We start from the raw sequence: 27867 nt of genomic DNA, 5'->3' as shown, positions 1-27867 counted from the left end.
CGTTTATTCTCGGTGCCATTGTGAGCCTGACGCCTTGTGTAGTTTCTCTCGCCAAGCCCTGTGAGCGAGACACCGTGCCTTGCCGTGCCGTGACAGACAAGCACGCGCTGCCACCGGAGACAACAGCCACCTGCGCTTATTGGGTTCTTAGAGAGGGCCAGGCGCTGTCCTTGGTGCTGAATGCAGAAATCTATTTGAATTCTCCAGGCCATCTCAGGATCTCGGTAGCACTGTCACCTTCATTTCTCAAATGAAGAGGCCGAGGCACAGAGGGGCTCTGTGATGTGCCCAAGGTCAAGTCTCTAATAAGCCACAGTGCTTGTGACTCCCTACACCAGGCCACCTTCAAAGTGGCTGTTGCCTGTGTGGACAGTGGAACCCCCAAAGCGCTTTGTCAGCATTGGCATTGCAGACCTGGGTTCAAATCCTGCCATGTCCTCAGCTAAGTCTCTCCCTCATCTGGAATATTAGAGAAGCCACTTGGCATTCCTGAGATGTTTCTGGAGTAGAGAGGATTGTGTGTGTGTGTGTGTGTGTGTGTGTGTGTGTGTGTGTGTCTGTGTGTGTCTGTGTGTGTGTCTGTGTGTCTGTGTGTGTCTGTGTCTGTGTGTGTATGTGTCAGCCACTATCCCTTAGCCTTTTTTTTTTTTTTGCTCAAGGCTAGTGCTCTCACTTGCCACTTCCAGCTTTCTGGTGGTTAATTGGAGATAAGAGACTCATGAACGTCACTACCCAGGTTTTCTTCAAACTATGATCCTCAGATCTCAGCCTCCTGGGTAGCTAGAATTACAACTGTGACTGGAGCCTGCCTTGAATGGATGGATTTAAGAGCCAGTGACTCCCATACACAGTGGAAGCTCAACAAAGTTCCTGCCTTTCCCTTCTTTGTGCAGCCGTGGGGGCAGCTGGGGCTGTTCCCTGGGCCCTGAGCAGAAGTCCCTGGGTGCCAGCAACACGGGGGAGGGGGCCTGCTCCCCCTCTTCTAGCTTCTGACTCCAGCCGAGGAGCTGGAGCTGCCAGAGAGGCGCATTGCAGGGCCAGCCTAGGAGGTTCCGGCTGGGAGGGGGACCCAGAGAGGAAAATGAGGAATGCAAAGGAGTGAAAAAATAAATACATGTGTCTGTCTGGAATGATGGAGAGCCCCAGGCTGGAGGCGGGAGAGGCGGGCGGTGGGCTGGGCTTAGCAGAACTGCTGCAGTAGCACTTCCACACTCACTCATTAGCCACGCAGTGAACTGGCCTCACCTCCCAGCAAGCTGTTCTGTGAGCCCCGACAATTCCAGCCCAGCCCTGGGAGGGCACCCAGCAGAGGGCACCTCCCGGAAGCAAGGGTCTCCCTCTCCTCCTTTGGGTCATACCCTGAGCTCTCTGGATCGTCCACCTCCCTTTTCTGTCTGGAAAGATTTGGGTGGCCCATAAGGCTCTGCCGGCCCCTCCACCAGATCCCTCCCCCACTCAGGCCAGCCTCACGTCCCAAGCCCTGCTTTCGTCAAATTGAACATGATGTCAAATTAGAGCCATCTCTGGGACAGGCCGAGAGAAGCTCCCGGTTTAATGAGGCAGCGTCGAAAATCAATAACTTAATTGCCGCTGTTTGATGGACTTTTATCCAATTTATACTCTCCCCGGCAGCCTACGTGCAGTGCATGAGAAGTGTGTGTGTGTGTGTGTGTGTGTGTGTGTATGCCCGTGCGTGCGCGTGCCCAGAGGGGGGCTGTCTGGGCACCAGGAGGAGGGGTGAGCAGGAACCCGGGCCCACAGCCAACTACTTTTCAGAGGCAAAGCCGGGCACTGCCTCCACCCTGAGCCGGGATGGACGCGGCCCTCTAGCTGTCCCTTCTGCCACAGAGGGGCTGGAGCGGGGAGGGTCCTGTGGGCTTTCCAGCCAGGCCACTCACTCTGACCTGAACTTGCTCGGGATGGCTGCCATCCCCCCCTCTGCTCATGTCCCTCACTCCGCTGACCGAGGACTAGAACCATCCCCATCGGACAGAAGAGGAAAGCAAGGTGCAGAGCCACTGCCTTTCCTTGCCAGAGAGCCCCACAGCCGGGAAGCCCCGCGAGAGATGTGCACCCGAGTCCTCGCAGGGGCCGGGTCAGGAAACAGGCTGGGGCCGGGGGGGGGGGGGGGGGGGGGCGTGGAGCCGCGGGGCCTCCACCGTCCCGGGTCCAGGTTTCCCCCGGGTGCGGAGGACGGAGCTCCGAGCTCCAGATGACCACTGTCCCGCTTGGTCCCCCGGGCCCAGGCACGTCAGTGATGCAGGTGATAGCCTCGGATGCGGACGACCCCACCTACGGCAGCAGCGCCCGCCTGGTGTACAGCGTGCTGGACGGCGAGCACCACTTCACCGTGGACCCCAAGACCGGTGAGGGGCGGGGCCCGGGGCGGGGCCTCGGGTGATGCTCCATTGGCTGAGCCAATGACGTGGCGGGACCCTCGGAGTGGGCGGGGCCACACGAGGTCTAGCGCCAAGCAGTCATCTTGGGCTCCAGGAGACCCTAGGGTCGCGGGGAGGGAGTGGGGGGCGGGCAGGAAGAGGGAAGACTGAAGAAGGGAAAATAAAGAAATAAATGAGCTGGGTACCGATGGCTCACACCTGTAATCCTAGCTACTCAGGAGGCTGAGATCTGAGGACCACGGTTCGAAGCCAGCCCGGGCAGGAAAGTCTTGTGAGACTCTTACCTCCAATAAACCACCAGAAAACCAGAAGTGGGGCTGTGACACAAAGTGGTAGAGTGCCAACCTTGAGCAAAAGAGCTCAGGGACAGAGCCCAGGCTCCGAGTTCAAGCCGCACAATCAACAACAACAACAACCAAAAGAGATGTAAAGGTGCCCCTGTAAGACCAGCAGAAAGCCAAAGGAGGCAGAAGGCAGCAGCTCTGTAAGGTCCTCAGAACTCTGAACTAATAACTCCTTTGTCCTTGGCACTCAACTTAGGCAGGCCTGCCATGCTTGTGGGTCAAGAGTTTCAGTTTGGGGTGTGCACCTTTCCAGCAAGTTAGAAAGCTGTCCTTGCATGGATGTTTTTAAGGCTCTGATAGAAAATGGACACTTAGGAACCATTCTTTGCTTAAGCCCCACACCTACACACATAACCACCCTCAAACAGCGGCGCAGCCCTCACCCACCCCACTTCACTCACTCTGAGGTTAGAGCCTGCCTACTCTGAGGAGCCCCTTGGGAGAGCGCCAGAACGTAGAATGAAGAGACGGAAGCTCAGAGAGATGGGGTGACTCATTGGGGGTCACACAGCTGAGCGCGCTACTGGCTCCAGCTGGCTCTCATTGCTGCAGAGACAGGATGAAGAGGAGACACCAGACACCACAGAACATTATTATTATTTTTTAAATGCCGTCATGAAGCTCACAGGACCATGGGAACCAGGGCAGGCATTCACCTGGGTAATTAGGATGTAATGCTTTCTTTCTGGAGGCCTCAGCAGGCATCTGTAAAGAATAAGCTGGTAGCCAGGCGCTGGTGGCTCACACCTGTCATCCTAACTACTCAGGAGACTGAGAGCTGAGGATTGTGGTTCAAAGCCAGCCCGGGCAGGAAATTTCGTCCATGAGACTCACACCGCCAACTATCCACCAGAAAACCGGATGTGACACTGTGACTCAAAGCGATAGAGTGCTATCCTTGAGCAAAAGAGCTGAAGGACAGTGCCCAGGCCCTGAGTTCAAGCCCCATGACCAACAACTAAAAAGAAAAATCAAGAGCTAGGGATGTAGATCATGTGGCAGAGCACTGAACTAGTAAGTGCAAAGGGGCTTGAGTTCAAACCTCAGCCCACCAGTGTTGGCCAGACAGGGATTTCAGAGACAGGCATCCCCATCAGAGGGCACGGCTCAGGCTGAAACGGCCTGAGGGTAGAGAAATGCCTGCAGCATGAAGGGAAGTGGGTGCATGGAAGATGACGGGGGGCCAGCAGGGCCAGGCTGGGCTGGCATGGACATGCCGGGAGGTCAGGGTTTAGCCCAAGGGTGAGGGAGAAGAGTGTGGATGGGCTGGGTTTGTGTGTTTGTTTTCTTTGGGAAGGAAGTGGGAGGCTGTCCGTCTATCTGCAATTATAAGTGTGTTCTCTTGCACATGACTTTTTCATTCATTTCACCTCCTTGCAAAAAATAATACATTTTAGAAAACATTCAAACATGAAAGAAATGTTAAGAGAAAGCATCCCCCCACCACACACACACACACACACACACACACAACCCCAGGAGTAGTGTAGCCCCAGAGATGCCCCCTGGTGTGCATGCATCCTGTGAGGTCCTGGGAACTTATTTGTTTGAAAAAAATATGTAGTCATTCCTTTTTTCTTTTTAAGGAATAGTACATTCCAAGGTTCCAAATTCAAAAAAGTTCAAATGAGTATTAGTGTATTAGTGTTAGAATATTAGCATTAGAGTATTAGTAGTTATTTTTCCCCTCTCCCCTTCATCCCCCACCCCACCATCCAGTCTGCAAGCCACCCAGGCTGTGTCCCCACGGCAACCAACGTTAATTTCCCTGTGGATCTTTCCAGAGCAGTTCTCTGCATGTACAAGAAAATCAGGCACATGTATTTTATTTTTTTCACAGAAATGGTAGCTATAAACACACACTATATACATACCTGGCTTTTCCCCCACCCCTTTCCTTAACAATACATCTGGAAGATTATTCTGTATCAATTCAGCAAGACTTTTCTCATCCTTTTACTTAATACCTGTTATGGATACACTAAAATGTATTTCACCAGTCCCCTACTGATGGACACTTAGGCTGGTTCCAATCTTTGTGCTAAAATGAACCACGCTACAGTGAATAGCCTCGTGCATACATCATTTTGTGCTAGTGGAAGTCTGCGGGGTAATTTTCAAGAATGGAAATGCTGGGTCACAGAGCTTGTGCTTTTGGAGTCTGGATAGACGATGCTGAAAGGTACCGGATTCCACCCCTGTGAGCTTCGGGTGAGTGTTTGCTCCCCCCTCTCACCCCGCTCCCCGCCCCTTGCCAACACGGCGCGTTCATTGATGGCTTCTAAGCAGGGAAGTGACATGCACAGGTTTTCATTTTAACAAGATCCCTGGGGCAGCTGCTATAGGCTTGGCTTGGAGACAGGAATTGGAGACCAGAGGTTGTGGAGCTCGGAGTGGCCAGCACGGAGCCCCGAGGACAAAACCCTAAACCTGCACCCTTTCTCAACATCCATTTGGACTCCTTAACTGCCTGTGTAGTTAAAAGGCCATGGATGATATAGAATCAGGAATGAGTGTGTGGAGACTGAGGAGAAAGGAGAGGGGTAACAATGGGTTTCTGCAGTAGCAAATAATGCAGACCAGGGGCCTCAAAGTTAGAAGCCCTGATTCTTCCCTCAGCCTAGTCCTGTAGAGTCATCATTGCAGCAACCTCCCACCGAAACAGGGGGAGAAGGGTAGGTTATAAAAGCTATCTAGAAGCTGAGCGTCAGAGAAGGGGCTCCACGCTATAATGAGAGGAGAGAAGCAAAGGAAACGTCTAGAACTTCCAGCTGGGCAATGAATAGTGTGTGTGTGTGTACTGGTGTTTGAACTCAGGACCTGGGTGCTATCCCTTAGCTTTTTTTTTTTTTTTTTTTTTGCTCAAGCTGGCACTTTATCACTTGAGGCACACCTCTACTTCTGGCTTTTTGGTGCTTAATTGGAGATAAGATTCCCACAGATTTGCCTGCCTGGGCTGGCTTTGAACTGTAATCCTTAGATCTCAGCCTCCTGAGTAGTTGGTGTGAGCCAACCATGCCCAGCTAAGAATGGCCTTTAATGTGCACAAGGAGAGTTCATTCATTCAGCTACTAATTGAGCACCTGCAGTGTTGCTGGCTGTGTTCTAGACACTGGGAAGATAGCACAGACACGTTCTAGTATGCCCCTGTCAGTTCTTATTAAAGAAAGGGATGCAGAAAATAAGCATATAAAAATATGCCAAATCAAAGCATTGCGCCAAGTAGTAGTGCATGCCAAGAAGACGTGTAAAATGGAATGAAGGAGAGACTTGGATTAAAAAATCAGGGCAGGCTTTTCTGGGGAGGTGACCTTGGGTCCCAAATGAAGTGAGGCCATGAGCCACGGGGATGTCTGGGGAAGGCCACACAGGCAAAGGGAGCACGAAGTGTGTAATGCTTAGCCCTGAACTTGGTATAAGGGGAAGACAAGGGTGGCGATGATGAGATTTTCACCTATCCAGGCAGGTGAGACAGGGACTTTGGAGTGGACAAGGAGAAGAAGAGAAGAAGGAGCAGAAAAGAAGGAATGCAGAACGGAAGGGCCAGGATTGGGTCTTGGGAGGTGGCAAGGGTGGGAAGATAGAGATCAGACTCGCGGAGAGCCAAGAAGGCATCCAGCTCCTACAGAGGCCAAGAGGACATGCAGACAGCCCTAGAGCCCTGAAGAGGAGGAACCCCTCCCAGGCACCACACAAGGCGATGAAGGGGTTCACATGGGGGTCTGCGTTCTCGGGCCCTCAACTTCTGGATGGAAAAGGATCCTTCCTTGACATTTCCCAAGAAGAGGCTGATTTTCCCTCCCCTCGCCAGAGCCACCCTGGTACCATTCCCAGCTCCAGCTCCATTCCCCAGCTAGGAATATTCCGCTGCTGCGGGTCTATATTTAGCAGCTGCTAGAGGTACAGTCTGTTCTCACTGTGCAGAGAGCAGGGAGCCGAGCCGCACGGAGACCGGGGAGGAAGGCGTGAGGAAGGGAGGGGGCGGGCCGATGTGGGGCCCCAGTGCCAGAGGAGGAATTAACTCGTGTGTTTTAAAGGCCAGGCCTGCCAGCAAGCCCCCCCCCCCCCACAGGGGAGACAGGGATGGCATTTGCTGGCTAATGAGGTGTCACCCAGGCTCCAGGGCCCCTCCCGTCAGATTCGGAGGTGGGCAGCAAGGATAACAGCTGGGCCTGGGAGGCACTGGGTGAAGTCAAGGCTGCAGGGGGCCGTGGCCAGGTTGTAATTACCAGCCCCAGCCTACCACCACCCTTGAAGGAGCAGAAAGACACAGAGGCTTCAAGATCACCGCTGAAAATTCTCCACTGGGTCAGAGATACCCTTTAGAGCAGGAAAGGAGGAAGCTGACATTTTGTGGAGCACTTGCTCGATCCTGAGGGGAAGGTGACCACGAGTTGGACTTGGCTACTGCCCTCACAGAGCTTTTGTTCCAACAGAGAAGCCAGAAACAAATAGGCCACTGCACCGAGCCAACCAGACAGTCCAAATGCCGTTTGGACATTTTGTGCCAAGGCCCTTTAGATCCTCTGGGGGAAGGAGAACAGAGTGACTCCTCCCCCTTCCTCCCCCAATGCCCCACCTGACTGTGGGACTTGTTGATGGGCGTGTCCAACTCAGCTTGAAGAAGGAGGTCAACAAGCTGTCTCCCAGATGTGACACCCGGTGCTGGATGCTGGATGTTTTATCTCATCGAACTCCTCAATAGCCCCTCCCCAAGTGGGTGACCCCACTTTAGAGAATGGGAAACAGAGGCTCAGGAAGACTCCAGGCCTTGCCCATGGTGAGGTGGCGTGGAAACGGAGAAGATCCAGAACCTGTATCTTCCTGACTTCTCCCCCTGCTCACACGTGATTCTTGAAACACCAGGGGCCCTCTGTGCACAATGAATGCATGCATGAATGAATGAATTTGCAACTGTTTGAAGAACAACTCCATAGACTTGTACCTCACATCCACCCCCCCCCCCCCAGGAGTGCAATAGCATCTACCATGTTTTTCTGGCACCAGGCAATAGAATGAGGAAGGGGACGGAGGGGAGAACGTGTCACCGATTTTCCTCCCCTGTGGCAGCCTTTTCCTACCCTGCCTCTAGCTAACTGTGGAGGCTGTTTCCAAAACCCCTGCAGACAGAAATCGTGGATGCTCAGGCCTTGTAGATAAAACGGCGTATTTGCACATAATTACACACATCCTTGCGTATATGTTAAATCATTTTCAGATTACTTATAATACCTAGTGTAAAGTAAACGTTATATAAATAGTTGTTACACTCTGTCTTTCAGGGAATAACGACAAGAAAAGAAATCTACACATGCTCAGTTCAGATGCTTTTTTTTCTTTCTTTCTTTTTATTTTAAATACTGGGGTTGGGAGCTCAGGGCTTTGTGCATGCCAGGCAGTGCTCTACCACTTGAGCCATGCCTTCAGTCTTTTTCCTGAATGTTTGCAGTCTGCCCTTGGTTGAATCAGAGCAAGTATACTTAAGATACAGAGTGCCAACTGTGGTGTGGTTTTGCTTCTCCCAGAAAGAGGCGGTGTTAGCTGGGCATCGGTGGCTCACGCCTGTAATACTAGCTGCTCAGGAGGCTGAGATCTGAGGATCCCAGTTCCAAGCCAGCCAGTGCAGAAAGTTCATGAGATTCTTATCTCAAATAAACTATGCAGAAACCCGGAAGTGGTGCTGTGGCTCAAGTGGTAGAGTGCTAGCCTTGAACACAAAGAGGCTCAGAGACAGGACCCAGGCCCTGAATTCAAGCCTCAGGACAGGGTGGGGAGAGAGGGGAGGGGAAGGGAAAGAGGAAGAAGGAGAGGGAGAGGTAGTATTCCTTCCCCCTCCTCTTGAATCAGGGTTGGACTGTGGTTCACTTTGGCCTATAGAATGTAGCAGAATAATGTTCTGCAAATTTGAGATTAGGCCTTAAAGGGCTTGGCAGCTTTCACTTGTGCTGTCCTGGATTTGCATGTAGTAAGACCAGCCTGCAAGCAATGCAAGAGGCCAGCTGCCAGGCATGTGGATGAGGCCATCTCGGACCTTCCAGGCCCCCTTGATCTTCTAGTTAAATGCAGCCGCACGAGCGTGCCCAGATAGAACCAAGAGAGGAACAGCTCAGCCAACTGGATTTCTGTGTCACTTATCAATGGCTACATAACAAACCACTGCAAATTTAGTGGCTTAGCCCAACAACAGTCTATTATGGTGACAATGCTGTGGGCTTGGCTGGGCAGTGATTCTGTGGGCATTGCTTGGGGGTGCTGACTCATCCAGGGACAGCTGGTGTGACCAGGCCTGCCTCTCTGTGGCCTCTCCTCCTGGGGGGCGGGGGGGGAGGGTCTCAGGATTCCAGAAGATCAAGCCCCGGAATAGGAGGGCTTGTCCAGCCTTTGCTTTGGTCATGGCTGCTCGATGTCCAGTCAGCCCAAACAAGGCACATCCCAGGGCCAGAGTCAGTATGGAAAGGAATGCTCCAAGGTTGCAGCCGCTGAACACCTGTCCTGTTGGAAGTTATCACCATAGCTACCCACAACAAGTGACCCAGGTCAGGTAGAAGGGCCTCTTGAGTCCCACCTCATTGACAGCCAGAGATGATTCCTGAGAGATGGCACAACCACTCTCCAACAGAGAAGAGCTTAATGTCCCCAGACCCTCCAGAGGTAGAAGGGATGGAGACTTCACGGCAGAGTGGGGGGTAGCCACAGAGGCCCTCACTCTTCTGCAAGGGCAGAGCCTTGTTTGTTCTCGAATCCCCACTGAGCTGGGGCTTCTGCGAGGCTTCTGGTGGCCAAGCCCACAGCACAGTGGTTTCCAATGCGACCACAGGACCACTTCATTCAGGGTGGCTCTGGACCCAAAGTGGCCTGCAGCAGAGTGCACAGGAAGGACCCAATGAACCTCCGCTTGTGTCCCTGCCCTTGCGCGCAGGGGCCGGCTCGCCAGCCTGGTGAGCCCTGCCCTCCCTCTCTCCCCCCCCCCCCCCCCCCCCCCCGCTCACCTCCAGCCATCTAGGTACTGTTGAGCTTTGTCCCTCCCTCTCCTACTCTCCTTTTCTCTTCAAATCTCCATCCGTGTTGGTCTCTCTCTTCCTGCCTCTTCTGTATTCCTCTCTGACTTTTTTTCTTCCTGTAGTCTCTCCATTACACACACACACCATATACTGTAAATATCACACACACTAACCCCCCCCCCAACACACCCTCCACACCACCATTCCTCTTGGTCCATTGCCTTTATTGGAATCTGGGGGACAGGCTGGGGACATCAGGCCTCAGAGCCTGGGCTTTATGGGGCGCATCGCAGGTCTGCTGGTGCGTGGCTTCACCTGGTGCGCAGGCCCTAGGCTCTGCCTGCCACCACCTGTGCAGGGCAGGTTGCAGGGGTGTGGGCAGAGGCTCCGAATGCCTCATCAACCCTCTCCACCCCCTGGGTCTGTTCTCTTGGCTGGGGGAGGGGGACGGCAAGAAGCCTGGCCTTCCCTCTGCAGCGGCCTCTCACTTCTGCAGCTGTCCCCACTCAGGGAGTGGCCTGGGGATTGTCTGCCCAGCCCATCGCTGGCGCCTGGCCAAAGGAGAGAATGTAGACCCTTGCACTGGGAATCCTCGGAGAAGATGCAAGTGAATAAGGGTGTGGATTCACTCGTGACTTTGCATGCATTCTTACACGTGGTCCACCCATGTCCACCTGATGTGCAGGGGAAATGAGACCACGAGATTTGCCTGGAGTGGCTTGGGTAATACCCACCCCACTGCTGCCCGGTTTTCTAGTGGTTAATTGGAGAAAAGAGTCTCACAGACTTGCCTGCCTGTGGTGGCTTGGAAATGTGATCCTCAGATCTCAGCCTCTTGAGTAGCTAGGATTACAGGTGTGAGCCACCAGCACCCAGCTCCACGGGCCTCTTCTTAGGAAACAGAACAATCTGTTGTTGTGTGTTGGTGTTGTGTTTGTGTGCAAGCGTGTTTGAGGGTGTGTATGTATGTGTTGGGTGTGGGTCTGTCGCTATGTAGAGGTGTGTGTGTGTGTGTGTGTGTGTGTAGAGTGTGCAGCCTGAGCATGAGCGGGTATGCAGTGGTCCCCGTGACCCTGAGTTCTCCCCGGAACCCCAAGCATCCCCCCTGAGCTGCAGGTCGGCCAGGCTCACCCACTCCCCCCACTCGCCCGCAGGCGTGATCCGCACCGCCGTGCCGGACCTGGACCGCGAGAGCCAGGAGCGCTACGAGGTGGTGATCCAGGCCACAGACATGGCGGGCCAGCTGGGCGGCCTCTCGGGCTCCACCACCGTCACCATTGTGGTCACCGACGTCAACGACAATCCGCCCCGCTTCCCCCAGAGTGAGTGAGGCCTCCACCGAGCCAGCCGGCCTGCACCTGCCGGCCTTCCCGCCCCATGGGCCCCACCCACCTCAGGATCCCCATCTAGAGCCCCCAATCTCCACCCACCTGCCCATCCCCCCCCAGCATCTCCACCCCCCTGCCCATCCCCCCTCCCCAGCATCTTCACCCACCTGCCCATCCCCCCCAGCATCTCCACCTACCTGCCCATCCCCCTCCACAGCATCTCCACCCACCTGCCCACCTCCACCCTAGCATCTCCACCCACCTGCCCATCCCCCCCAGCATCTCCACCTACCTGCCCATCCACCACCCCAGCATCTCCACCCACCTGCCCATCCCCCCCAGCATCTCCACCTACCTGCCCATCCACCACCCCAGCATCTCCACCCACCTGCCCACCTCCACCCCAGCATCTCCACCCACCTGCCCATCCACCACCCCAGCATCTCCACCCACCTGCCCACCTCCACCCCCCTGCCCATCCCCCCCAGCATCTCCACCCACCTGCCCATCCCCCCCCAGCATCTCCACCCCCCTGCCCTCCCTCAAACCATGCACCCTGCGCCCTGCACGGGAAGCCCCAGCCTGGGCTCACCTGTGTGCACTCCCCCCTGTGCAAGTACTGAGGCTTGAACACAGGGCCTGGTGCTTGTCACTTGGTTTTTCCACTCAAGATTGGCACTCTACCACTTGAGCCACAGCTCCACCTCTTGCTTGGTTTTTGGCTTGTTAATGGAAGGTAAGAGTCTCACAGACTTTGCTTCCCTGGGCTGGCTTCATATTGTGATCCTCACACCTCAGCCTCCTCGGTAGCTAGGCTTCCAGGCGTGAGCCACCCAGCGCCAGTCTCCAAACTGACTTTCCAAGCCTCCGGGGAGCGCAGTCCCCTCTGCCCCTCCCCTGCTCCCCTCAGAGGCAAGCCCACCTGCACAGTCTGCCCTCCCACCCCGCCTGTCTCTCTGGCTCTTGGCCGTGCCACCCAGCCCAAGCCTGCCGAAGGCAGGTGCTGGAGATGGGGCCCTGGGGTTGTGGTGGGAGCCAAGCAGCTGCCACCCCCAGGCAAAAGGTCACTGGTGGTTGATCCTGGGGAAACTGAGTCTGGGGACAAATGTCTCTTTTCCCTTCTGAGTCTGAGGGTGGAGGTCTGCACCTTCCAGGCATCTCCAGGCCCTCTAGGCCCAACTATAGGGAAGCCAGAAGCTGGCAGAGACTAAATGCCGCTGCTGGGAGCCGCTGATCCCTATCAGGAGAGTCATTACTTGAGGTCAGCTGCTCTCACTTTAGCCCCCACCACAGGAGACTGACCCCCATGAGATAAGAAATCCCTGAGCTGAGCACCTCAGCCAGACAGAACAGGCCTCCAAAAGCCTGCCGCCAGGCCCTGGGGCTGGGACCCTGGCCCCCTCCGCCAGCCTCATCCTCCGTCTAAACACAGGCTACCCGGAATTATCCCCAGAGAGGAAGGGCTGGGGCTCAAGAAGACTCCTTCCCCCCTTCCCTTCCCTTCCCTTCCCTTCCCTTCCCTTCCCTTCCCTTCCCTTCCCCTCCCCTCCCCTCCCCTCCCCTCCCCTCCCCTCCCCTTCCCTGCCCTCCCTGCCCTCCATCCCATCTTTCTTTTCTCCCTCCTTCCATCCCTTCTCTCTCATTTCCTTCTCTCTCTTGTCAATATTGGAGGTTTTTTTGAATTAGTTCTTCAGCCTTTGTTAAATTATTTATGTATTTATTGGCCATACTTGAGCTTGAACTCAGGTCCTCATACTTGCTGGGCAGGTGCTTCACCTCTAAGTCATGCCTACAGCCCCATATTGGGGTTTATCTCTGGACCTCGCACCCAGTTGCCTTCCCTCTGAGTCATGCCTACAGCCCCAGGATTGGGGTTTGAACTCAGGACCTCACACCTGCTAGGCAGGTACTTTACCTCTGAGCCATGCCTACAGCCCCCGTATTGGGTTTGAACTCAGGACCTTACACTTGCCAAGCAGGCACTCTACCATGGGTATCATGCCTTGCTACTCTGATTGTTTTTAAAATAGGATCTCATGTTATGCTTGGGCTAGCCTGGCCTTTGATCCTCCTATTTACATTTCCTCAGCAGCTGGGATGACAGCTGTGCACCACCGTGGCCCACCTTTTTATTGGCTGTGCTGGTGGTCAAGTAAACTTTTTGCCCCAGTTGGTTTCAACTCCCAGTCTGCACCTCCTGCTTCTCCCTGCTTCTCCCTGCCAGCTATGTGACTTATCTTTATGTTCTTCAAACGTACCAGGCATTACACCTACCCCAGGACCTGTATACCTGCTGTTCAGTCTAGCATGTTCTTCCTATCTGTGTGACTCACTCCTTCTCCTCCCTGACATGTACAGAAATGTCACCTTCTCCATGAGCCCTCCCCCCCTTTTCTTTGCATATCTGAGGACCACACCCCAGGCCTTTGCTTGCTAGGCAATGCCTATGGAAGCCCTGGAGAGGCCATCCTTGATCAGCCTATTTCAAGCCACACAGCGCGGTCCGCAGAAGCCCGCCGGGTCCCTGCTCTGTTTTTCTCCCGAGTGCCAAGCCCCCATCCACACAGGACAGGTGCACTGCATTCTGTCCTGCTGTGACCTCAGCGCCATTCGCTTCCTGTTGGGGTGCCAGCTGGGACTTGGTTCCCCGTCAGGGGATGTCGGAGGTGGGGCACACACAGGGATGCAGGGATGCAGTGTCCTCGTGAGCAGGGGTGGGGAGGTGGGCAGGCGGCTGGCCAGTTCACTGCAGTCCGCCCTGTCTCCCGAGCGTCCACACGGCTCTGCACTGAGCACTTCACAAGCAGCACCTGCTGTGCGGGTTGCCAAGGCAACGCAGCTGCAGGGCAGTGCCCTACTTGCTCCCACTCTTCAGGTGGGGAAACCGAGGCTCAGGGTCACGAGGCTCCAGCTGGCTCCAAAGCCGTATGGGGAAACCGAGGGCCAAATCAGTGAGCAAGTTCTTCTGCAGCAGACCGGCCGCCCCTCACAGCCCCTGCCAGCCTGCACAGGAGACCCGGGGGTCCGGGCAGCCTTCCTCCCTACCCCAGCACTGGCAGACCGGTGGGGCTGCTCCACCCCTGCCCGTGGCCTGTCCCCACAGAGATGTACCAGTTCAGCATCCAGGAGTCCGCCCCTGTCGGCACAGCCGTGGGGCGCGTGAAGGCCGAGGACTCGGACGTGGGCGAGAATACGGACATGACCTACCATCTCAAGGAGGAGAGCGGCAGCGGCGGGGATGCATTCAAGGTCACCACGGACAGCGACACGCAGGAAGCCGTCCTCCTAGTGCAGAAGGTAGGCTGCCTGGGACGGGCGGGGGTGGGGGGTGGGGGGGGTCTGCTGCTGTGGGGCAGGGGGTACAGGACCAAGGAGGCCTCTGGAGTTTCCAGGCATCCACTCACTGTGCCCCAGGGGTTCAGTCTCTCTAGATCTAGGACCAATCTGGGAAAGCACCGTATCATTCCCACTTTATGAATGAGGATATGAAGCACAGAGAGGTCAAGTGACTTATGTGAGTTTGCACAGCTACTTGTCTGAGACAAGATTCAATCCAGATGTGAATTCACTCTTCAAGACAACAAAAGCGCTACTTCATCCCCATTCCAGAGCCTTGGCACTCATTACTTCCTTTCATCTTTGTGTCTTCTTCTGGAAGACAAGTCACGGTCCTCATTTTTTATGAGTGAAAAAGGTAAAGGGGCTTGCCCAAGTCACACCTATACGGGACAGAGCCAGGATTTGAACTTAGGTCTGGTGTCTCCAAATCTCTTTCTTTCCTGAGTCTGACAAGCGTCCTGGCCCACCGGCTGGTGTGGGAACCAGAAGCTGAATCTGCAGACTCATTGATCTCAGGGAGCAGAGACAGAGATCACATAGAGAAGCAAAATCCATCTTGCAGAAGGTGGCAAGTCAGGGCTGGGCAGGTCTTGGAGACTCAAGCCCACTCCTTACCCAAGGCCTGCCCCCTGCCCCAGCCCACAAACCTGCCAGGGCTCTTCCTGCCATTCAGCAGAGTCTCCTCCTTAATCCTCCAGGACCTGAGGCACCCCTTCCCCTCCCACCCCCACCGGACCCCTCCCCACTGTATGAAGATGATTGCTCCTGAGGTGAGAGCCGGAGCTCCCAGTCCCCAGCTGCTTAGCTGGGATCACTGCTTCTCACAAAGCGCCAGCCCTGTGCCAGGCAGCCCCCGATGAACTCACTCAACCCTCACACCAGTCCCCGGGGCACTGCTGCCACTGTCCATTTTATTCATGAGAAACTGAGGCCTCAAGAAATCTAATCACTTGCTCTAGGCTGCACTCTAACTAAGCCTAGTCCAGGAGGGATGAAAGCAAGCCTGAGCAGGCTGGCTTCAGAATCCATCTTTGTGTGCATGTGTGCCTGCCTGTCCATATTGGGGCTTGAACTCAGGGCCTAGAAGCTGTCCTTGAACTTGTTTAGCTCAAGGCTGGCACTCTACCACTTGAGCCACGAGGCCACTTCTAGCTTTTTGGTGGTATATTGGAAATAAGAGTCTCAAGAGACTTTCCTGTCCAGACTGGCTTCAAAGTGCAATCCTCAGATCTCAGCCTCCTGAGTAGCTAGGATTAAATGCATGAACCACTGATGCCCAAACACCTTATATATATATGTATATATATATATATACATATATATATATATACATATATATATATATAATATAATATATATATATACATATATATATATATATGTATATATTTAGCCAGTCCTGGGTCTTGAACTCAGGGCCTAGGCGCTGTCCCTGAGTTTCTTTTGCTCGAGGCTAGCACTCTACCACTTGAGCCACAGCACCACTTCTTCTGGCTTTTTCTGTGTATGTGGTACTGGGGAATTGAACCAGGGCTTCACGCAGGCTAGGCAAGCTCTCTGCCACTGAGCCGCCTTCCCAGCCCCCTGGCCACCTTTTTAAGCGTGAGTCCTTCTGGTCTTTTTTGGGAGGGGGCATCCGTGTGTTTTACTGTAAGGCAAGCCCACTTCGCAGACGGAGGGTGTGGATCCCAGCATCCTGGCACGGTGCGCAGAGCCTGGCGTGGGGCTCCCGGCATGGTTCTTATCCCCAGACTGCTCCTCCTCGCCTCCACCAGCTTTGCTGCTCTAGCAGGCGCGGGGGGGGGGGGGGGGGGTGTCTGGAGTCAGTCGGCCCCGCCTGATTGATGAACTGCTCCAGGGGTCATCGCTCACTCACAGGCCCGGCCAGCACCTGCCTCCCTGCCGCCCGATTTCCCAGGCAACTGGATGGGAGAAGAGGTGGCCTGTGAGAGAGGGAAAACGGGAGGGAGACCCTGCTCACGGGGCTGGCACCTGCCTGGGGGGCTCCAGGAAGGACTCCCTGACTGATCAAAGGCTACCCAGTACAGGGGGGCGGGGGCGGGCAGCCGCAGCGTGGTGCTGGAAGGAGGATATTCAGAAGGCGGGAGCCAGCACCCAGCCAAACACTCATCCAGCCAGAGGGTCACCCATTAGCACAGCTCAGCATATACGCAGCGCCTCTCCAGGGACTCGCAGCACAGATGTCTCATCAGCCTCTCTCCTGGGCCCCAGAGAACGGCCAGTTTCAGCCAATCGGCTGCAGAGCTGGGATTGGAACCCAGGTGTGGAAAGCTGCAGAGCCCAGTGCCCTGGCATCTCCTGGGCTTGAGAGTCACCCTGTCCCGGTTCCATTCCTGGCTCTGCTAGTGACAGACTGCTCACCGACTTTGTGTAACAGGTTTCTGAGTCTCCTTCCCTCAATAATAATATTATTGTTGTTGATGATGATAATAATAATAGCATGTAATAATAGAATGGTATGGAGTTGAGTTTCTGGCACATACTAAGAAACAAAGGAAGCTGGGTGCTGGTGGCTCATGCCTATGGGCGGAAAGGCTCTGAGACTCTTATCTCCAATGAACCACCAAAAAAAAAAAAAACAGAAATGGCACTGTGGCTCCAAGTGGTAGTGTGCTAGCCTTGAGCAGAAGAGCTCAGGGACAGCGCCTGGGCCCTGAGTTCAGGCCCCATGACTGACCCCCCCCAAAAAAAAAACAAAAAAAACGGAGTAAAATATTTCAGTGCTGGCCAGGAGACCAATGTCTGAGTGAAGTGGCCCCTTGGCGCCTCAGTTTCTCTGCTGTAGCTAGATCTGGGAGATCCAGGCCCTTGGTGAATGTTCCCATTTAGCCTGTGAGCTGGGGCCAGCCCCACTCGGCCCGGTCTCCCTCCCCTGGAGGGGAGTGCGAGGGTGCCCTGAGCCAAGCCCTGACCGTCCTATGCCCGCAGCGCCTGGACTTCGAGTCGCAGCCCGTGCACACAGTGGTGCTGGAGGCCCTCAACAAGTTCGTGGACCCACGCTTCGCGGACCTGGGCACCTTCCGCGACCAGGCGATCGTGCGTGTGGCCGTGACGGACGTGGACGAGCCCCCCGAGTTCCGGCCGCCCTCCCGCCTCCTGGAGGTGCAGGAGGACGCGCAGGTGGGCTCCCTGGTCGGCGTGGTGACGGCGCGGGACCCCGACGCCGCCAACCGGCCCGTCCGGTGAGACCCCCGCCCGGGCCCCACGCCTGCTGCTGCCCACCGCTGACAGACGGCGGGCAGAGGGGACCGGGCGGGGGGAGGAGGGGACGTGAAGGCCAGCCCTGGGCTGACCTTGGGGCCTTCTGTCTAGTCCACCCCCAGGCCAGGCCTTGGACCCCCAAATCCCCCTCAGCCTCTCTCCACCGCCCCACAAACACTTAACAAGCTCTATGGCTTCGGCCTTAAGGTGGCTCACACCTGTCATCCTAGCTACCCAGGAGGCTGAGATCTGAGGATCAAGTGTTGGAGCCATCCTGGGCAGGAAGGTCCAGGAGACTCTTATCACTAGTTAACCAGCAAAAAGCTGGAGGGGAAGCTGTGGCTCAAGTGGTAGAGCTCTAGCCTTGAGCAAAAATGCCAAGCTAGAGTGTAAGGCCCTGAGTTCAAGCCCCAGGACCAGCACGTGCACGCGCGCGCGCGCACACACACACACACACACACACACACACACACACACACACGACACAGACCCTTCTCATCACACCGGATGCCAGGCTGCCCCAGGTCCCACGTTCTGCAACTCTTGTGACTCCTGGCTGGCCCCCTCTCCTCCTCTTCCTCCACGCCTACCCCCTCCTCACCTTTCAGCCATGCAGGGGCAGCCTAGCCCTGCTCACCTGCAAGGTGGACTTGCTTGCTGTCCCCACCCACAGCCCTCCACCTCCAGGTCGCCCCTCCCACAAACCGCCCCTCCCACACATCCTCCTCTACCCAGCCTCCGCTCCTGGCTGTGCTGCTGCTTTGCCCCTGAGCCTAGAATGTTCCCCTGCTTTCCTTTGCTCAGAAGTCTTGTCGCCGAGCCTTCCCTGGCTGCTCTTCCTGACGTTCAGCCCACCCAGCCCTGGCCCTTGTTTCCCCCTGCCCCCCTCCTCACCTTCCACCCACCACCTCCTTTCCTAAATGGCTCTACCACCCCATCCATCCACCCCAAAATGGCAGGGCCTACAGGAATTTGCTCCCCACCACATCCTCAGGGCCCCCACATCCCTGGCCTCACTGAGTACAGGGCCAGTGTCAAAGTGGACAGTGGTGAGGAAGGAAGCAGAGCCCAGGGTGAGCAGAGCCAGGCTAGGGGCCGCGTGTCCCTGTGGAGATGGGGGGGGGGGCTGTGTGAAAAACAATCAGAAGAGGGGAGAAGAGCTGCAACAGAGACAGATTCACGAGCGCTCCAGGGGTGCGGGATTGGCTCGGGCTCCCTGCACCCCAAAACCCCTGTGGGCAGATCCCAGTCACACACCCCCAGCTGATGCTGGAGCCAGCCTGGCTGGGTGTGGGGGAGAGAGAGAGGAGAAGTTAACCCGAGTCTCTACATTGGACGATGGCTGGACACAACACAGCACGGTGATGGTCCAGGCTGGGCAGCCTGGCAGGGCAGGCCCAGGTGGTGACACACGGGGAGACCCGTGGCCACCACAGAGGAAGGGAAGCGGGGTGCAGTCGCATGTTAGCTCACTCCTAGGAGAAGCCCGGATGCTGTATTCCTTCCTTCCATCTTCTGCACACCCTCTGCCTCTGTTCCACCACGAAACAAATGGGAGGACTCTGGCCCCCCCCTCCCTGGGCCTTCACCTGTGTGTGTCAGGAGTCTGAGGCCCTGAGGGAGAGAGGGACCCGGCTCAGGTCCCAAAGCTCAGCCTGCTGCTGCTGCTCCACCCGCTGCCCCCTGGGCTCCTCCTCTCCCCTCGGCCCCTCCCCTCCCCTCGGCTCCTCCCCTCGACCCCGCCCCTCCCCTCGACTCCGCCCCTCCCCTCGGCCCCTCCCCTCCCCTCGGCCCCTCCCCTCGGCCCCTCCCCTCGGCCCCTCCCCTCCCCTCGGCTCCGCCCCTCCCCCGGCCCCTCCCCTCCCCTCGACTCCGCCCCTCCCCTCGGCTCCTCCCCTCCCCTCGGCCCCTCCTCTCGGCCCCTCCCCTCCCCTCGGCCCCTCCTCTCGGCCCCTCCCCTCCCCTCGGCTCCTCCTCTCGGCCCCTCCCCTCCCCCCGTCCCCTCCCCTCCCCTCTGCTTTCATCCGTGCTGAAGGGACCAACTCTGGAACCTGCTTTCATCTCTCTTCACCTGGGGCTCCTCAGATGTGGAGACAGGTCCAGTTCAACAACACAAACACCCAGCTTCCCCTTCTTGGCCTTCTTCCCCTGATCCAGGCCTGGGGAAAAGGAGATGACTCATCCAAGGCCAGAGCTTGGGGGTTGGGGGGGTGTGGAGCTCCCAGATTGTGGGGTGCAAGAGTGCGAGCTGGAGGCCGGAGAAGAGCTGCACGTGACGGAGAAGGGCCCTCGGGTGCTGCCATCACTGCGTAGCCCAGCGCGCGCCCCAGCTTCTCCTTCTAAGGTCATTGAGAGAAGAGAACAGATGGTAAGACTAGCATGTACCGCCAGCAAATGGTTAAATGCTGGTGAGGGACTGGGAAGAAAATAGAATAACAGGGTATGGAGAGGCTAGGGCCACAGCAAAGACCACAGTGACAGAGCCAACCTTGCAGAAAGTATGAAGAGAGCATTCCAGACAGCAGGGATAGCAGGTGCAAAGGTCCCGAGGCAGGTGGCAGGGCGCTGGTGTGCCCTGAGACTGGGAAAGGCACCTGGGGAGTGTTTTTTCCTGTTTCTGCACTGGGGGAGTAGAAAACATCCTGCTGTTTCCCATACCCCTGCAAGGTATTACACTCATCTTTTAGATGAAGAAACTGAGGGTCAGAGAAGGGAAGTTATTTTTCCAGTTGGTAAACTGAGGAGTGGAAAGGACTGGGGTTCAGCCCTGGAGCTCCAGACTCTTTGTGGTTCATGAAGTTCCCACAGTTGTGCTGTGTCCTCCCCTGTGCACAGGCCATGGAAATGAGTCAGACATGGCTAGTGGCAGGCTGGGCCTCTGTGTGAACAAGCCAGGGGCCCGGAGCCAGCTTGGAACCAAGAGAGGGCGCTCCAGGCTATAGAGATGGGAAGGGGGAGGATTCGAACTCAGGGCCAGGGACAGAGCTCTGCTGGGTGGCTCTTGTCAGACCTGGTAGTGATAAAGAATGAGGGATGTGTGGGCCAGGCTGGGCAGGACCTGGGACACCAGGCAAGGTCGACTCGATCCCAACTTGGGATCAAGAAGGCTAAGGGAGGGCGGTGCTCAGGTCTCCACATCAGGCCTCCCGGCACACAGCCAGGCCGTCTGCCAGCTGCTGCCCTCCGCTTTGTAATCCGAGATCCGGGTTCAAAACCCAGCCCAATTATAGAATTTTTCAACAAGTCACTGTGGCCCCTTGGAGCCTCAGTTTCCCCGTCCCTGTAATGGGCATCCAGGTAGTGCCAACCTCCTCATAGGCACCAAATGTCTCCGCGTGACAAGTCTGTGCTTGGTGACCCCAGGGCTGGGGAGAGGATTGAGCCCCGGACGCACAGTAGGACCTCAAGAAAGGCACAGTGACATTTGTCTTGGAGATCAGTCACCCCTGGTTCTGGCCACATTCTAGGCATTGTGGGTGAGCTTTTACTTACTGTATTTTTATTTTTTGCCAGTTGTGGGGCTTGAACTCAGGGTCTGAGCGCTGTCCCTGAGCTTTTCCGCTTAAGGCTAGTGCTCTACCACTTGGAGCCCAACGCCCCTTCCATTTGTTTCTGGTGTTGAATTGGAGATAAGAGTCTCACAGCCTTTTCCTATCTGGGCTGGCTTTGAACTGCAATCCTCAGATCTCAGCCTCCTGAGTAGCTAGGATTAAAGGTGTGAGCCATCGGCTCCTCCAGCACCCAGCTCGTAGGTGAGCTTTTCGGTGTGCTCCTGGAGTGTGTTTAGGAAGAGGAAACTGAAGAACAGAAAGATTAGGTAACTTACCCAAGGCCACAGAGCCAGGTTCCCAACCCACACAGGTGGCTCTGTCCTTCCCATCCCCCACTCCACGCCCCCGGGGCACACGTGGGCACTTGCACACGCAGGACACAGGTTCTGTCACCGCACCCTCCACCCACACTCCTCCTTTCCTTTGCTCACCTTTGAGTCCCAAGCAGAGCTTCAGCCCCGCAGCTGTCTCCCGGCCTGCTCGGTCCACGGGCGTGTTCAGACACGCGCTCGCGGCCCAGGAGCTCCCGTGTGCTCCGCTTCCTTGTCACACACAGAACAATAGTTGACACCCCTGAAGTCATTTTTCTGGAAGTCAGCTAGCACCTTAGACACATTCACCCTCCCGGCGCTACGCGAGGAAAGTTAAAGGCTCAAGGGCTGGAAGCAAACCATGTGCACGCGTGGACCCCGGGCAGATCGGCTGCCTCCTGAGCTTTTGCCATCCGAACCACATGCCACTAGCATGCGTGCACACCTACACATGCATGCACGCGTGCCCCACAGTGCACCTCCCACCCACCGTGTAGAACAGACACAGCTATGTGTGCACAGGCCCCGGTCCTTGCCCCATGCTGAGCCCGGTATGGGCCTCCCTCCCTCCCCCCCTCCTCCCTCCCTTCCCCGCTCCCTCCCGCTCACTCACTGGCTCCCTGAACTGGAACAGAAACACCTGGATTCAGCCAGCAGCCCCAGTGACCCGCAGCTCAAGCCTTTAGCTGCTTAATAGCATCCCTGTGGGCCCTACCCCAGGGCCTTGGGAACAGCTGCCTCCACTTAGGTTCCAGCCTCTGCCTTCTCTTCCAAGAGAGAATAAAAGAGGGAAGCCAGGAAAGGCAGGGAAAACAGCACAAGGCAGCAGTTTCTATCTTCCCAGCCTGCCTTCCTGCCCTCCACCAGGAGGATCGGAAGGGGCCTTCAAGATTCCTTTCAGCTCACCAGCACTCTCCTTCTACCTTCTTTGGACCCTAGCATCTTCCCGGGGCCAGAGCCGGGGATGGGGCAAAGGGAACCCAAGCCTCCCTGCCTTGAGACTTGGCAGAGCGCAAGTTCGAACGCCAGATATATCCGCACCCAGATTTGGGTACAGATTGCAATTTTGGAGCAGTTGCTAAGCCACCCAGCGCCAAGGCCACCAGTAGCCCACATGGCACCTTTGTCCAGATATAAAGCCCCTCACCCCTCCCTTGAGAAGCTGCACCTGGGACGTGCATTTGTCAATCAGAGCCCTGGCCGGGACCCCTCGCCCTTCCCACTCCGGCCTGCTCCCTTGCGCATGACGGTACCCAGTGTCCCCAACGTGTAGCAAGTTTCCTCTGGGAGGCCCCCTGTCCACATCTGCCAAGGGCGTGGGCGTCACAGCTCCCAGGAGGCCACCCAGGGCTGCATCCACCAGGAGCGGATGAGCACAGGGATCTACACACGTCCAGTGGAGAGGGTAGAACTGGCATCTTGGGGGTGAGAGCCCCAGGAGTCAGGTCAGGAAGGACCTGTGCTTAGCCGGTTAGGGCAGGAAGATTAATGGGACTCAGGAGACTGGTCGGCAGGCCCACCCTGCCCTGTGCCCCCCTCCCCCACACTGCAGTGTATAGGAAAGGTGAGAGCTCTCCTAAAGCCCCGCCCTCCCTCTTTCGGGGTACTGGAGGAGGAAGGAAGCTGAGGGATGGGGTTGGAGGACACACAGGTAGGCTGTGTCAGGAAGTTCACACCCTGCTGAAGAGATGGGGAAAATGAGGCCCAGAAAGGTTTTTGGCCATGCAGCCAAGGCCCCACTGGAGAGTCATCTTACAGATGGGCAGTGTTTCTGGTGGCCTCAGTTTCCCCTCTGTGGTTCTGGGGAGAGGGGCCTCCCCTTCAGCCTAGGGAGGGACTGGTTCCAGCCTGACCCCTGCCTCCCTCTCCACCCCGTCTTTGTCCAGGATACACAAGGCATCTTTGCCTCCTGGGGCCTTTGTGCTACTGCCAGGCTGCCCCCCCCCCCCCCGTGTTATCTGCCGGGGAAGCAGCAGCCGGCACTGGCAGGGCCTCTCCGGGCCTCTGCCGCCCGAGACATGTGTTGGACAAGGGCCTTTCAGGCCTGGAGCTTCTGCACAAAGGCCCGGGAAGAAGGCAGAACAAAGAGCTTTTTCACTCCACAACTGAAAAGCCACCGATTAGTCTGCGTGTGCTGGGCAGGCGGGAGAAGCAGCAGGCCCCAGACCCCTCCCCAGAGCGTGCTCTGCCTGTGACCCTGGTCTGGGGGTCTCCACCTGACCTCTAAGAAACCTCCCACCCCCACCTCTGCCCCTTCTCCCCCCCCCCCCACTGCTCACACACACACACACACACACACACACACACACACACACCGGACCTGTCCAGCTCCTGATTCCTGGACCTGTGTGCCCTGGTGCCCAGCTCTCCACTTCCTTGCCTCTCTGTCTTGCATTAGCCACTCGCTGAGTAATTCTCACCCCCCTTGGCCACCCCCACCCCCCTCCCCAGTCCCCCTCTTGGGAATCAGGCCCAGCTCCACAGTCACCTCATTGGGAAGGACCAGGATGGAACGTCTGTGCCAGGCACTCTGAGCCTTCACCACCTCTGGGCACAAGGGAAGCTGACACCTAGCAGGCACCGGCTCCACGGAGCTGCAACTCAGCCCCGTCCTCTCTCCTCCCTGTGGAGAAGGGGTGTCTGCCCCTGCTTTTCCTGAGTGGAGTGGGGGACACAGGCTGGGCTCCGTCTGGCACCAATCAATCAGTGCCCCCTGTCCCCCGCAGGTATGCCATTGACCGAGACTCGGATTTGGACCAGATCTTCGACATCGATGAGGACACGGGAGCCATCGTGACGGGCAAGGGGCTGGACCGGGAGACGGCTGGCTGGCACAACATCACAGTGCTGGCCATGGAGGCAGGTGAGTGGAGCGAGGGGTGTGGCCACCTCGGGGCGGGGCGGGGCAATGGCTGGGGCGGGGCAATGGCTGGGGCGGGGCAAAGGTCCCACCTGGGTGGAAGTAGGGGCAAAAGCTGTTCTGTGGGAACCAAGATCCCAAGCCAGTGGGATTGGAAGGATTTGGGACCTGTCTCTTTCATATACTGAGTGTTGACTCTATGGCAAGCTCGGTTGTGAGCTTGGAAATACAGCCTCACCCCACCGCAAAGAGCCTGTCAGCAGAGGGGAAAGCTAGGCAGTCAAATATAGCTGATGATGTGAGGCGCTGGCGAGCAGGGGGAGAAGAAAGCCAGGCAGAGGAGTGGAAGGAAGGGGGACATGGTTCTCTGAGGAGAGGGCAGCTCTGGGGAGACATCAACAGAGGCCTCAGGAAAAGTGAGAGCATCATGCACCATCTGGGGAGAAAGCAGGCCAGGCAAGGGAGGAAGCAGCTCATGCAAAGGCCCTGGGGTGGTTCCTCTAACATGCATGGTGCTGAGGGGAGGTAGAATGGCCAGCCACTGGGGGGGGGGGGGGGTCTTATCTCCATGGTCATAGTCTCCAGGAGGGATCTGAACCCCAGGAAGGATGTTGTCTGACAGGTGCCTCTGTGCTGCATTGATGGTAGACAGGAGGCCGAGGGGAACTCGGCGGGGGGGGGGGGGGGGGGCAGGGGTGCCCGCCCGGCCTGGGACAGCCACAGCGGGTGTGAAAAGCAAATAACTGACTTGGGGATACTTGCTGGTCAAGGCCTGTTGGAGATGGCAAGACGCCGGGCTGTAAGACGTGCAGTTGCACAGTAAAGCGTCGCAGTACAGAAGCAGAGAGGCTGGGCTAGGAGGCGGGCAGTGCAGAGGCTGAGGCTCGGGCCGAGGCCCATGGCTGGGGCATTGCGGACTGAGCTGTCAATCAAGGCCCCAGAGGGCAGGTCCCGGGGGAAGGGCTGAGTCACCTTACGAAAGTGAGGCTGGGAGAGAGCTCGTGGGTGACTCCGGGGAGCTTGCGCTGAGTTTCACACAAGACTGCAGGCAGCGTGGCACCGTCGAGCAGAAGTTTCTGGAGCAGTATGTAAGGCTGCTAGGGGCGAGGAGAGGGAAGTGTACAAGGTGGGAGTATAAGAGGGGTGTCATGAGACGGGGGGTTTAGATTAGCAAGACCACGGAGGTGAGCAGAGGGCACGGGGGCTTGTGGGGCGCCAGGAACGGGCAGAGAGGGCAGCCTCCTGTGCCGCGCATGGCGCATGCACACACACGCGCGCGCGCACACACACACACACACACGCACCTCTCACCACGGTGCCACCCACGGCACTGGTGCTCTCTGAGCTGCAGACTGCATGGACCACACTTACACTGGCCCTGGCATGGCCCGCCCAGGTCCCTCTGGCCCAAGAACCCTACGGCCCTGCCCTTCTCCTCCACCCGCTGCTAGCATCCTCCTACTTCCCTGGCCTCCCTGGCCCCCTCCAGGGCCGAGGAAGTCCCTCGGCTGAAGTTCCTTTCCTCTCTTTCAACTGTGGCTTAAAGGCAAACACAAAGCTGGCTCGGCCCGGCCGCTGCTGCCGGAGCCTTTGAATCCACTCCTTCTCCGCTTGAAGGAGAGAACAAAGGTGCTGCAGAGGAAGAGGCGCTGGACGGGGGGGCGTGCGCTGCCTGCCCCTGAACTGCTCCAGCGGCCCGCCGCCCGGCCTCCCTTCCACAACTGACCCAGGAAAGGCAGTGAGCCTCTGAAGGGAGGAGACCCCTCTCCGGGCTTCAATCCCCAGCCCCTGCCCGCCTCCATGCCCAGGTTACTAACCGCTGGGAAAGTAAATGACCCTGCCCCACTGTGCAGGGGAGTGTTCGTGGAAAAAACTTGGCCGAGTCGTAGGGCCTTCGTCATTGCTCAATGGATGCCTGGTACCTGATGGCTTTGATCGTAGACGTGGCCTAAGCAGCATTTCTGGACCAGGCCCTTGAGTAATGGTAAACTGGTTGGGTTCTTTACACCCAAGAAGGCATTTCTACCACTGTTCTCAATGTGCGGAAGAGGGGCGCGACCTGGACCTCACTGGTTCAAATCCCCAGCCCCCGCCTGACAACAAAGCCGCCTCTCCCCACTGTCCCTCGGGTCACAGCCCTTGGTTGTGGCAAATCATCACCACCCCCACCCCTTTGCCATCTCTGGGAGACAGGTCCCGATGACTCTCACATTTTACAGATGGGGAAACTGAGGCTCAGGGTGGACCACAAAGCAAGTCCATGCAGGTCTAGGAATCTCCTCCCCTCCCCCCTCTCCTCCCCCCACCCCTGCCCAATACCTCCCATTCCAGGAGCCAGCCCAAGTCCCAAGGGCACTGCCATCAGACCTGCCCACCTGGCCCTGGGTCCTCCTGCGGAAGCTTCCAGCAACAGAGTGGGGTCTGCGCAGGTGGTCAGGCAGCTCCGCCCACTCCCAGGCAGAGCAAAGGTGAGGTGGCAAGAATTGGAGGGAAATAGTTATACCTCAGCCACGGAGAGTTCCTAGAGCCAGGGAGGGTGGCAGCCTGTGCTCGGATCAGAGCGGCCGCCTGTCAGCCTCCACCCCCCCTCTGAGCCTCCATCCCCCCCCTCCGAGCCTCCACTTAGTATGCTGCCCCTCCCCCACTTCCCAGGCCTCTGAGTCATCACTGCGGCCCATGCAGACGTGCCTTCCACTGACATTATCTTTAACGTTTTGTAATCATGAAATATTAATGACCGATATTGAATTTAAAGTACAATTTGTGTCTGAGACCTTCGGTGGACGGGTGGCTGTGAAGGGACAGTCTTCCCTGGGGAGGGAGGGACTTGGAAGTCAGTGCCGGTGGGGGTGCTGGGCCCGCTGTCTCCTCCAGGGCTGGCAGCCGGCAGCTAGCTGCCTAGGACAGCAGAGGACATGGGAATAGTTAGCAGTCCCCCCCCTCAGCCCCCCGCCCCCACTAAGTCTCACAGGGCCTCCATTTTCCTTCAGTTACCCAGCACACTCCCAGTGGATGAATGAATTTGGATCTGAGCTCGGCTCGCTCCCCTCTCCCCGCCCCCCACCATCCCTCCTGCCACGCCCCCAGCCTGTACCTGCCATGCTGTCACACAGGCCAGGTGCACCATGACCATGCAGTGCTTACTGAGTGGGAAGGAGCCTTCTGCCTGGCACTGGTGCTCACGCCTGGAATCCTAGCTATTCAGGAAGCTGAGATCTGAGGATGGTGGCTCAAAGCCAGCTGGGGCGGAAAAAGTTTTGAGATTCTTATTTTCAATTTGCCAGCAAAAAGCAGGAAATGGAGGTATGGCTCCAGTGATAGAGTGCCAGCCTTGAGCAAAAGAGCCATGGTAGGGCTAAAAGCCCTGAGTTCAAGCCCCAGTACCAGCACATCTCTCTCTCTCTCACACACACACATGCATACACGCATGCATGCATGTACTTATGCATGCACGTATGCACACACAGAGTGATAATACCTACCTTTTTGAATGACTCATAACTTGCAATAAT

General features: G+C 56.9%; 1 protein-coding gene across 1 annotated transcript in view; it reads left to right on the top strand.

The window, feature by feature from the left end:
- The window catches only part of Cdh22 (cadherin 22), a 65814-nt gene that overhangs the window by 20958 nt on the left and 16989 nt on the right, over positions 1 to 27867 (top strand). Inside the window, exons 3-7 of the mRNA XM_042694702.1 lie at positions 2247 to 2366; positions 10899 to 11066; positions 14176 to 14369; positions 17361 to 17614; positions 24222 to 24358. Of these exons, the coding sequence (XP_042550636.1) occupies positions 2247 to 2366; positions 10899 to 11066; positions 14176 to 14369; positions 17361 to 17614; positions 24222 to 24358 (873 nt within the window). The remainder of the gene's footprint in view (positions 1 to 2246; positions 2367 to 10898; positions 11067 to 14175; positions 14370 to 17360; positions 17615 to 24221; positions 24359 to 27867) is intronic.

This window comes from Dipodomys spectabilis, unplaced genomic scaffold, assembly GCF_019054845.1.
Source record: "Dipodomys spectabilis isolate Male_0828 unplaced genomic scaffold, ASM1905484v1 ptg000175l, whole genome shotgun sequence".
Lineage (NCBI taxonomy): Eukaryota > Metazoa > Chordata > Mammalia > Rodentia > Heteromyidae > Dipodomys > Dipodomys spectabilis.
Note: the sequence above shows the minus strand (reverse complement) of the source record. Positions and strands in the feature narration are given on the sequence as shown.